Genomic DNA, 12,884 nt, shown 5'->3' on the forward strand with positions numbered 1-12,884 from the left:
CGGACCCATTGACTTGAATGGAGCCACGGAATGTGAATTGCAGGCAATAATAGGACGTTATATGTTAGAACGGAAATACAGAAACGGAAGGCAGACCGAGTACCTTCTGTTTTTTTTGTGCGGATCCATTGAAATGAATGGTTCCGTATATGGTCCATATCCGGAACGCAAAAAACGGAAAAAAAAACCTGTGTGTGCAGGAGGCCCAAGGCCCCTTGCAGACAAGCAGGCCGGATTCAGTCCGAGAAACCCGCGCGAGTTTGCACGCAATTTGTGTGCGATTGCATTGTTCAGTTTTTTCCGCACGAGTGCATAGCGTTTTAATGCGTTTTGCACACACGTGATAAAAAACTGAATGTTGGTACCCAGACCCGAACCCGGACTTCTTCACTGAAGTTCGGGTTTGGGTTCTGTGTTCTGTAGATTTTATTATTTTCCATTATAATATGGTTATAAGGGAAAATAATCGCATTCTTAATACAGAATGCAAAGTAAAATGTCCCTTGAGGGTTAAAAAATAAAAAAATTACTCGCCTCATCCACTTAATCGCGCAGCCGTTATCGTCTTCTTTCTTCTTCTTGCAGGACCTGCGCTGACGTCATCGCGCTCACCACGTGGTCAGCGCAATGATGTCAGCGCAGGTCCTGCAAGAAGAAGAAAGAAGACGATAACGGCTGCGCGATTAAGTGGACGAGGTGAGTAATTTTTTAAATTATTTTTTAACCCTCAAGGGACATTTGACTTTGCATTCTGTATTAAGAATGTGATTATTTTCCATTATAACCATGTTATAATGGAAAATAATAAAGTAAATGGACTTTAATGGGGTCCCAGGGCTCGTACCTAGTTATTAACATCATCTCCTTAGCAACCATCCATGAAAATCGCATTGCATCCGCACTTGCTTGCGGATACAATGCGATTTTCACGCAGCCCCATTCATTTCTATGGAGCCTGCGTTGCGTGAATAAGGCAGAATATAGAACATGCTGCGATTTTCACGCAACGCACAAGTGATGCGTGAAAAACATCGCTCATGTGTGCAATGCATTCACGTCACGCATTGCACCCGCGCAGAAAACTCGCCCGTGGGAAAGGCGTCTAACTCTTTCATTTCACCACTGGTCCCAATTGAGTATAAAATTGATTTGAGGAATTAAAAAGAGACAAAGGAAAGTTTTCTCATGTTTCTCGTTTATTTAATAAAACGTGTTTTTAGATGCAAAATCTAATAAAAACAATGTATTGAGCAAAATGCTGTAAACTTATAGGAGGCGGTCGGACCCCTCCATCAGGGACCTTACTACAGTAAAATAATGTCACATACCGTACTGCTGCCAACTACGGGGGAGAGTTATCAGCCAAAAAAGTAGTGCAAAATGTTACAAAAAGTTACAAGCCATCTAATTTGCGCCAAATTTGTCACATACCAATGTCAGTATTCACTCCATAAAGATGGATTCACGCCAAAATTAAAATCTGCCCAGAAAAGTGAGATTTACAATAAAGTGGCTTAGGACCATCACACTTAAAAAATTTGGTTCGGCTGCTTCGCTGAACTTTGACAAGAAATTCGATTAGTTACGAATCACTTTACGTAACGAATCGAATTCCATTTGTTCCCTTCCATTGTATGGAGGGGGCGCAGTGACAGGGAACAGCGATCGCGCCGCCCCCATCATTTAGCCCCTCAGATGCCACGTTCAACGCTGATCGCGGCATCTGAGATTCACATTCAGCCTATCAGGGGTTAAAATAAATACTCACCTTATCCATTTGATCATCGCGGCCATCATGAGTGAAGAAAACGTGGCCATTCTCTCATGCGCTGATGTGGCAGGCGCGGTGACGTCATCACGCCACACGTCAGCGCACACAAGAATTGATGTTTTCTTAAATCAAGATGGCCGTGATGGGCTCTCTGCGACCAAATGTATAAGGTAAGTATATAATTATTTTTTTAACTGCCATTTCAGGATAAATGTATTTGTTACCACGAAGCGGCAAGAAATTCGGATGTGTGGCGAATCAAATTTTTCCTGAAATTCAGATAAATTTCTACTTTGTTTACTTTGATTCGCTCTAACCATCACATTTACGAATGTGTGATAAGAGAAAAGGAGCAAATATAGGCGATGTTGTAATCATACTCCAGGCAAGTGTAAACTCACTAATTATCTGTTCAAATAAATCAGCCTTCGGGCTCATGCACACGACCGTATGTATTTTGCGGTCCGCAAAAAATACGGCTCACATCCGCGTGCATTCCGTATTTTGCAGAACGGAACAGTCGGCCCCTAATAGAACATGTTTTTGTTTTTTTTGCAGAACGGACACACCTTCCGTTTTTTTTTGCGGATCCATTAAAATGAATGGTTCCGTACATGGTCCTGAAAAAACGGAATGGACACGGAATGAAAATACGTTCTTGAGGCCTTAAAGGGGTTGTCTCACTTCAGTAAATGGCATGCATCATGTAGACAAAGTTAATACAAAGCACTTACTAATGTATTGTGATTGTCCATATTGCCTCCTTTGCTGTCTGGATTTATTTTCCCATCACATTATACACTGCCCGTTTCCATGGTTACGACCACTATGCAATCCAGCAGCGGTGGCCGTGCTTGCACGCTGTAGGAAAAAGCACAGTTCTATGCGCGCTCCCGGCCACCAGAGAGGCCGATGCTTTTTCCCATAGTGTGCAAGCACTGGATTGCAGGATGGTCGTAACCATGGAAATAAGAAGTGTAAAACGCAATGGAAAAATGAATCCAGCCAGCAAAGGAGGCAATATGGACAATCACAATACATTAGTAAGAGCCTTGTATTAACTTTTTCTACATGATAAACGCCACTTGCTGAAGTGAGACACCCCCTTTAATTTACCTGCACACGGGTGCAGGTTACGAACAGTAAGGCCTCGTTCACACTTCAGTGTTTGGTAAGTGATTTCCATCAGTGATTTGTGAGCCAAAACCAGGGGCAGCTCTAAACATAGAACAGGAGCAGATCTTTCCCTTCTTTTTTGGCTCACAAATCACTGATGGAAATCACTGACCAAACACTGAAGTGTGAACGAGGCCTTAACCTCCACAGATTTCTATGCAGATTTCTGTGCATTTCCTCACCAAGTAAAACATGCGGTTTTTGGTGCGTATTTCATACAGTTTCATATGCAAAGGGTTAAATCCACACAAAACACCAGCAACAACATCCGGCATGCTGCAGGTTTCAATATCCGCACTGCAGGTCAATTTCTGCACCTAAGGTCTCATACACTTTGCTGGTGCTGTATTAGGCCTCTTGCACACGAACGCGTGCGCCCCATTGGCCATGCTGCGGTCCGCAATGCATGAACACCCACCATGGGGCAGGCGCAGCAGATCGCGGACCCATTCACTTTAATGGGTCCGCGATCTGGCCTTTCCGCAAAAAGATAGGACATTCCGCATCTCCGGATTTGCAGACCCGTTGAAGTGAATGGGTCCGCATCCATGATGCGGAATGCACACGGAACAGTGCCCGTGTATTGCGGATCCGCAAATGCGGTCGGCAGTACAGCCACGGAGCGCACACGGCCGTTATTTTGGTCCGCATCTGAGCTGCAGTTTTGGCGGCTCGGCTGCGGACCCATTCACTTCAACGGGACCGCAAAAGATGCGAACAGCACTCCGTGTGCTGTCCGCATCCATTGCTCCATTGTGTGGCCCCGCAAAAAAAATATAACCTGTCCTATTCTTGTCCGTTTTGCGGACAAGAATAGGCAGTTATATTAATGGCTGTCCGTGCCGTTTCGCAAATTGCGGAATGCACATCATTAGATGGCATTTTTTCTCGTGTTTTGACATAGGGAAAAAAAACACCATGGAGAAAACACCAGTGGGCAGACACACTGTTTGCAAAAAACGCCTACGGGGGAATTCACATCTGTGTTTCAATTTCCGTTCTTCTGTTCCGTCTCAGGGATAGAAAACCAGAATTTTTTTTTTCAAGTATTTTGCCCATTCAAACAAATGTGTCAGGACGCCTCCGTCTGCATGCTTTGCAGGACAAAAAAATGCTGCTTGCACCTTTCTTTTCTCCGGCATAAAAAGACGGAATAAAACGGAAAGTGACGGTTCCATTTTCTTTTACATTAAAGTCAATGGCATCCGTCATTTATTAAGTTTTATGGCTCAATTTTTTCTTTTCACGCATGCGCAATAGAGAGAACAAAAACGGATGCGTTAAAACAAGATCAAAACGGATGTGAAAATAACACTTTGTTCCACCATTTTGACGGCTCCGTTCAAAAATACAGAAAAGGCTACTTTCACACTCGCGTTTGGCGCGGATCCATCATGGATCTGCACAGACGGATCCGCACCGATAAATACAACCGCATGCATCCGATCAGAAGGGATCCGTTTGTATTATCTGTAACATAGCCAAAACTGATCCTCCTTGAACACCATTGAAAGTCAATATGGGGGGGGGGGGGGGGGGATCCTTTTTGCATTGTGTCAGAGAAAACGGATCCGTCCCCATTGACTTACATTGTGTGCCTGGACTGATCAGTTTGGCTCAGTTTCATCAGACGGACATCAAAACGCAGTGTCTTGGTGTCCGCCTCCAGAGCGGAACGGAGACAGAACGGAGGCAAACTGATGCATTCTGAGCGGATCCTTTTCTATTCAGAATGCATTAGGGCAAAACTGATCCGTTTTGGACCGCTTGTGAGAGCCCTGAACGGATCTGACAAACGGAAAGCCAAAACGCCAGTGTGAAAGTAGCCTAAGCGGATCTCCCAAATCAGATGCGAACCCGGCCTATCAATGCCCCAGGCGGTGTAATGCATGTAAATGTTCCCAGCTGTGCTGGTGCGGTTTGCATTGACTTGCTAAGCGGTTTATCAGCGCACAGCAGGCGCCTGTTTCCAGCTATCTCATGCCTTTGGGCTCTGGGCGTGGGACCCGGCCAGCCCTGTATTGAGATGCACTCGCCCTCCAGTCTTCTGGCCGCACAGATTACCACTTCAATGCGCTATTCTCATGCCTGCCCCGTATTTGCATGGACACCTCCTGTTACACGTGGACATTTCTGTAACATTGTGCCTCTGGTCGGACTGCACTGCAGCGGCTTTTGTTACTTTGTGCCATCCCAGCTCATTTTAGCAGCACCACGCACGGTTAACGCTGTCACCGGTTCTGCTGGCCTGGCAGGGAAGTTCGCTGTCTAAGCAACTTTCAGCCCAGTCTAGCAACAATAGGGGCCTATTCAGACAGGCCATGTTTGCATGAAGCTGCCTGGGGTTGTTCTCGTTGTTTTGTATGGGCAGCATCACATTACAGGAGCGCCCCACGCAAGGGAGTCAACTTCTAGTACTGACCAAGGTCAACATTGTCCTGAAGATTTTTCTGTCCTTGATGTTTTTTTTCCTTTGCCGACAGACAAGCTCCCTGTAATACCTGTGAATTGCTTGTGCAGCAAATGGTCTGGAGATGACCATACGCCTTAGAGGGGCTGTCTCACGTCAGAAAGTGGCGTTTACCATGTAGAGAAAGTTAATAGAAGGCACTTCCTAATGTATTGTGATTGTCCATATTGCCTCCTTTGCTGGCTGGATTCATTTTTCCATCACATTATACACTGCTCATTTCCATGGTTACGACCGCCCTGCAATCTGTTAGTGATGGCCGTGCTTGCACACCACAGAAAAAAGCACTAGCCCAGGAATGCCCAACCTGCGGCCCTCCACAGGAAGGCATGATGGGAGTTGTAGTTTTACAACTGCTGGAGGGCCACAGGTTGAGCATCCCTGCACTAGCCTATGTGCGCTCCCGGCCACCAGAGAGGCCAGCGCTTTTTCCTATAGTGTGCGAGCACGACCACCACTGATGGATTGCAGGGTGGTCGTAACTATGGAAACAAGCAGGTGTATAATGTGATAGAAAAATGAATCCAGCAAGCAAAGGAGGCAATATGGACAATAACAATACATTAGGAAGTGGCTTGTATTAACTTTCTCTACATAATAAATGCCATTTGCTCTTATGTACAGAGGTATTCTCCTCTAGAAATAATCCTTCTAGGCAAGGAGAGCTCTGTATTTAGGATATCCTACCCAGCCTGTATGGCATCATACATAGGCTATACGGCCTCCCTACACTGCTGTGTGCTTATTACTGAAGTGTTTTACAGCCTGACTATGGGTTTAACCGACCTGAACCTCTCAGCACCATAGATCCTTATGATGCTGAGAGTTTGGGTCAATTAAAAGGGGTATTCCAGGGGCCCTATATATTGGCATTATAAACTGGCACACCTTATGGGGGGCACTATGGAGAAGTGAGAGGAATGCTATGGGGGGCATTATATAGGGGCATTTTATACTGGCACATTATGGAGGGCACTCTGGAGAAGATGAGCACTATAGGGGCATCTACTGGGGCATAATATAGGGGCATTTTATACTGGCACATTATGGGGGGCACTATGAGGATGGAGAGAGGAGCACTATGCGGGCCTTATATGTTGACATATTACTGGCAAACATTATTGGGGGCACTCTGGAGAAGTGGGGAAGATGAGCACTATAGGGGCATCTACTGGGGGGCATAATATAGGAGCATTTTATACTGGCACACATTAGGTGTGCACTATGGTGGTGAGGATGAGCACTATAGGGCATTTTATACTGGCACACATTATGGGGGCACTGTGGGGAAGGGGGGGGGGGAGGAGCCTTATGGGGGCATCAACTTGGGGCACTGTATGGGGCCTTTTTATACTTGCACAAATTGTGGGGGCACTATGGGGACCTTGGCTCTACTGGGGGCACTAAGAGGAGGATTTTTTTTTACTGCATTTTGTGTTCTGGCGCACATTGTAAGGGGTATTTTTTTTTGCACTGGCAGACATTATAAGGGGGCATTATACTATGGTCACACATTTTAAAGATAATATTACTACCGGGGGCATTATGGTAAGTTTTATTACAACTGAGGGACTATGGGGAACACGATTACTAGTATGGGCATTATGGGAGCATTATTAAGTCTGGGGCACAGTGGGGACATTATTACTATATGGCCACTATTACTACTAAGTGCACTCTGACAGATTATTACTATTGGTGGGGAGCACTATTACTGTGGGGGCACCCTGGCACAATATCGGCTTAGCACAATTATTTTGGGGGACATTATGTTCACACTATTAGTGTCAGGGACACTATTTGCTGGGCGCAGTTATTTCTTTAGAGCACTGTGTGTCAATAATTATTGAAGGGGGCAATATCTGCATGGTACTGGTATTTCCAGGGGGACTGTTTCTGCAGTATAGTATTGGGGAGCACAGTGGGCACAGTATTGGGGGGTGGCAGGATGATGGAAAAGTAAGAAACCAAGATGTCAGTTTGTCAAACTCTGCAGAAACTAGAATCAGCGAAACACAAACCGCTGCATGCTGTGCCTGGCTGATTCCCTGCCGGATCGTAGCGCCGCAGGTGCGAAAGTAGACTTACCCTCTATGTTTTGTATTGCTGTTGGGAGGGAATAGGTTTGTTTGAGAATTTGGCATAGGTGGTGGGGGCAATCAATAAAGATCATGCCAAAAGCAAGGCATGTAATAGTCTGCGAGTTCACAAAGGAACGACACACTAATGTGTATGGGAAGCTCATTGGATCAACAGATGATGTCAGGGGAGGCAAGGATTGGGCAAAATGAATGTTTTCACCCTATCCTCTTGTTCCCACGGGAGATAAGGCGCTGCCAGAACTGTGTGGCGGCCGCTTTCTCCCCATGGAATACACAGACATGTTCAGCCCAGCCGAATGTTTGTGTGCACGGGGAAGCCGGGAGGGGGTGTGCGGACATAGCTGTCGGCCAACAGTTATTGGATGTGTATGGTCAGCTCAAGTGATCATAAGACGAAACCAGGAGTGGAGGCTACACAGATACGGTATAATGGAAAGGTTTGGACCTGATCGGTGTACACAATCACTGACTGTATGAAGGCGTCTAAATGTGAACCAATATGTTCTGAGAACTATTTCATACAGTACGCAACAATAAAACGTATATAGGTGTAATTATTCGCCATAATAGGCAGTGTGTGCAGGCCATAACATTTCCCAGGTGTTGCTCACCTGTTACCTTCCTGCCTGATTTTCGCAGGCGTAGCTGGTGGGAGGGAAACCTTCTATTACACAAGGGTTAGGATCTTCTGCATGTACACAGGGCCGGCTTTCCTGCTCTGCAGGCCTGAACAAACTGGGACTGTTCTAGTAAAACCAGATTATTCGGATGCTTGTGTGCACAGGGGGAAGGGAGTACGCAGACACTGGAGCCTCTCATCCCAGCCTCCGACACTCCACAGCAGGCAAGAAAACATGATAAGGAGAGCGGAGTATTGTGTGACCTGTTAATCATTATCAGGGTGATAAAAGCATATAAATAGTAGATAATAACAGCACAGTATAGTTGACCTAATCTCAATGAAAGTCTGTGTAAGGCCTCAAGCGCACGACCGTTGCTTGGCGTTGGGGACCGTAATTTGTGGGCAACGTCCCTGCAGATTCCGCAGAAGGACCCAGACTAGAGTTGAGCGAAGCGAGTTTCAGGCGCTTAAATCAAAGTCGCTTCATTCATAACTTCGAAATCATCTCCGTACAATATTAGAATGTATGGGCTCTGACGAGCCGAAGTAAGTTATTCACGAAGTCGCGAGCACCTCGTTGAATAAATTCGGTAATTGATTAGTACGATGAAAAACCACTTCAACACTTGGAACCGAACTCTCTTCGGTTCCATGTTTTTTCACTGTAATAATTTCATTGTGAATAACTGACTTTGCCTCATCGGAGGCAGTACATTCTAATGCTGTATGCGGATGGATCTCCGTGCAGCATTATGATAAAATTTTCTAGCATAGCGACTTCAGATGTCGCATCCAAAATCGCTTTGCTCATCTCTAATCGAGACCCATTCAACTTGAACGGGTCCGTGATCTGTCTGCACTGCAAAAAAAATAAATATAGAACATGTTCTATTGAGAGAACCCCCGCAGAAGCACTCTGTAGTGCCTCCGTGGGGTTCCGTGCCGGACCTTCTGGATTGCTGACCCATTCAAGTAAACGGGTCCCACAGTCTGTGCTTGTATATTGCAGACCCGCTGTTCGCGGGCCTCAATACGGGCATGGCTAGGCCAGTGTTTCCCAATCAGTTTGCCTCCAGCTGTTGCAAAACTACAACTCCCAGCATGCCCGCACAACCAAAGACTGTCCGGGCATGCTGGGAGTTGTAGTTTTGCAACAGCTGGAGGCACACTGGTTGGGAAACACTGAGCTAGGCAACGGCCATGTGCATGAGGCCTAACGCTACTTTCACACCTCTTGCTGAAATGCATATGGATCTCCACCAGACCCCATTATATACTTAACGGGGCCGGCGAACAGTCCGTCCGCATCCAGCACCGCCGGATCTGGAAAATTCCGTCAGGCTGTTCCTGCTGGAACAACCTGTCGGAATTTAAACCAGAGATGTGAAAGTAGCCGAAGGCTGCCCACACTATTCACACAGGGGCGCCTGCGGACCTGGATCAGTCACATATGCAGCAAATTACTAGGGAATTGTCCCCAAAAAAAATCCAAAATTTCATACTTAATTACATATATTAAAAATACACATACAACATGTGACAGGAACTTTTTTCTTTACTTTATAGGGAGAAGAATATTGGGAAAAAGTTTCTCAAAACTTTATTTACAACATTTGTAATCTACATAATACATGTTCGAGACACCAAATAGGCTGCTTTTTCTTTATATAATCATTTTTCATACTCTCTAATTTCTGTCTCCTATTAATGGACCGTCACCGGGAAATTCACTGATAAACCAGGCACAATAGGGGGTCATTTACGAAAACCGCCTTTTTATGCCATTCTTAGCTTTCCCCCTGCACTGACATAAGATTGGACGTGCGCCTCATCATAAATTTGTCAAATCTAAGGAGAGAAAAACGACCCCAGCCCCTGTTTCTAGGCATAAATGTTAGGAACTTTGCCAGGGCCACGGTCCCGGCCGCTGGCACAGCCCCTGGTACACCACTGCTCCGCCTCCCGCCCAACACGTCCTAAAACTGGACATGCAACTACATATGGTCGCACAGCCTGTTAAAAAAGGGACTTGCAACTATTTTTAAGACTAAAATAGTCACAAGTCCCTTAATAAATGAGCAGGTAAGTTTGTATCTTCTTTTCTCAGGAGGCAGGCTGAGAGCATTATGTAAAATATACTTATTACCAGAAAACGCCTTTAAGTGCAATGAGGGCGGACCCAGGACTCTGTGCACCCTTGCTCCTCCTGCTTCCTCTGCTAGCCCCTCCCTCTCCTTAATTGACAGGGCCAGGTGTGACGACTGCAATAACCTGATCCTATTAAGAAGGAGAAGATGATAAAGAAAACCATAGGAGCAAGATTGCACAGAGTGGCTTGGGCCTGCCCTTGGTGCACTTACTGCTCATTTGCATATGGATTAAAAGTATTTTTTTTTCTCCAGAATGAAACAATTGATTGCTTTGTGAAAGGAATCATGACATTCAGCTGACCTAGACATACAAGGCATTGTGCTTGGGTTATCAGTGAATTTCCTGGTGACAGACTCCCCTTTAAAGGGTTTCTACCACTTGCTTTGCACCCATTTCGTTTTCAGACACTAGCGATCCGCTAGTGTCTGATGTACAATACAAGCTAAGTATTATCTTATTCTGTCCGGCCGTTTTGTTTAAAAAAGCACTTTTATATTTATGCAAATGAGCCTCTAGGTGCTATGTGGGCGTCTTTCCAGCACCTAGAGGCTCCGTCTACCTTCCTAAACTGTCACCCAGCTCGTCGCTCCAGACCGCCCTTCTCCTAGCGTATTCGATCCTCCCCCTGCTTCTGGCGTCTGAAATCTCGCGCCTGCGCCGTCCGTCTCTGCATTCGGCGGCATTCGGCGCAGGCGCAGTGTAAATGTCTGAGCGCTCCCTGCTCAGACATTTCCAGTGCGCCTGCGCCGAATGCAGAGACGGACGGCGCAGGCGCGAGATTTCAGACGCCAGAAGCAGGGGGAGGATCAAATTCGCTAGGAGAAGGGCGGTCTGGAGCGACGAGCTGGGCGGCAGTTTAGGAAGGTAGACGGAGCCTCTAGGTGCTGGAAAGACGCCCACATAGCACCTAGAGGCTCATTTGCATAAATATAAAAGTGCTTTTTTAAACAAAACGGCCGGACAGAATAAGATAATACTTAGCTTGTATTGTACATCAGACACTAGCGGATCGCTAGTGTCTGAAAACGAAATGGGTGCAAAGCAAGTGGTAGAAACCCTTTAAGGGGGTTGTGCCAGGTATGAAATTAAATCCTATGCACAGGACCCCCACCGATCCTATGTTCCCATCTCGATGGAGGGACAGGCCAAGCATGCGCCCTGCCGCTACAGTCGTTCTCTATGGAACTGGCGGAAATAGGCAAGTGCCGTGTGCTGCTGTCTCCAGCAGTCTCAGAGAACGAATGGTACCTGCCCTTCCATCAGAATGGAAACATGGGACCCCCCCCCCATTCTTGTAATCAGTAGAAGACCCAGAGGGTGGACCCCCACCAAATAGTTAGTCATTCCCTATCCTCTGGATAAGGGATAACTTTCATATTTGGCGCAAGCGCTTTAAACTAGTTTTACTTGAAAAAAAGTGCAAAAAATACAAAAATAAAAAAACAGAACCCCCAGAAATAATGGAACTATTAGGTTTTCTGCAGCTGAAGATGCACCTTTTCTAATGGTATGATGGTCTACATCACTGCTCGCCAAATAATGACCTTCCAGCTGTTTAGTAACTACAACTCTCAACATACCCTGACAGTGAGTGTGAATAAAAAAGGAATGGCTTGCAAGGAAGACTAAAGTTAAAACTTAATCTAGCAATTCATATTAGATAAGTGCCGTCTGAGGTGTATAGGTGGGCCTCCCAACTCTCCAGTGTCAGATGCTGAGAAGGATTAGGCAGATGGATTTCAATATGCCCATTCTTTTGTTCTCCCCACTCCCCCATACATGTTTCTCCTTGGCCAAAGATTTGTGTGTATTCAGTGGGCAAAGGGGAGTAAGCTGCTGTCAGACACCATCTCTCTGGAGAAGAAAAGGATCAGGCGAAAGTCTTCATTTCACCTGATCCTTCTCTCCCCCGAGATCAACTGTTGAGGGAGAGTCGGGAGCCCCCCACCCACTGTTCTCAGCTAGTTCAGATGACACTACACTAATGGGTATGGGGGCCTTTACTTCAAGCAGAAGGCTAATCCAAATGTCTTGTAGAGATAGCCACTGACCAATCCCGTCCATTACGTTGATCCCTCTGGATGCATCTACAGGTCAGTGCTGCTGCAAAATAATGTCCCCCTCTGTACAGAGTGTGCACGATGACAATGACATTGCTGGGCGAAGTGTAGACTTCATATTCCTTTACGTCAAGGATGGAGAAAAGCTACAGATTGCAGTCAGCCAGATCCGAGGAATCACATTTTATGTAGGAAACAGAGGAATCCTTTTTCTTAAGGACATCTGACTGTGAAGACACAAAAATAGACATCATAAATCAGAGGCCGTAACTGGCTTCCAGTAACTGCAGAACCTACCCGTAATACGCCTTCGTCATATGACGCTCAGATAATCAGATCAACTATGAGGGCGTAATAACACAGGCAGATGACGCTGCTGATAAGGGACCTCAGAGAGGGGCCCATCCCTACCAAACCATGCAAGGATCCCCTCTCTACAGGTCCAACAAACAGGGTGTCAGAGAGGACCAGGCTGTCACCTTTCCTGCCAGTAAATTATTGTATTCCACATAAAATGGTAATTCTGGAGCAT

The 12,884-nt window shown here is 46.0% G+C and overlaps 1 protein-coding gene across 1 annotated transcript in view; it reads right to left on the bottom strand.

The window, feature by feature from the left end:
- Positions 1–11,353: 11,353 nt before the first annotated feature.
- Positions 11,354–12,884, bottom strand: part of SNX31 (sorting nexin 31) — a 58,553-nt gene continuing 57,022 nt past the window's right edge. The window contains exon 14 of the mRNA XM_044294512.1: positions 11,354–12,579. Coding sequence (XP_044150447.1) covers positions 12,499–12,579 — 81 coding nt within the window. The 3' untranslated portion in view covers positions 11,354–12,498. The remainder of the gene's footprint in view (positions 12,580–12,884) is intronic.

This window comes from Bufo gargarizans, chromosome 5 (assembly GCF_014858855.1).
Source record: "Bufo gargarizans isolate SCDJY-AF-19 chromosome 5, ASM1485885v1, whole genome shotgun sequence".
Lineage (NCBI taxonomy): Eukaryota > Metazoa > Chordata > Amphibia > Anura > Bufonidae > Bufo > Bufo gargarizans.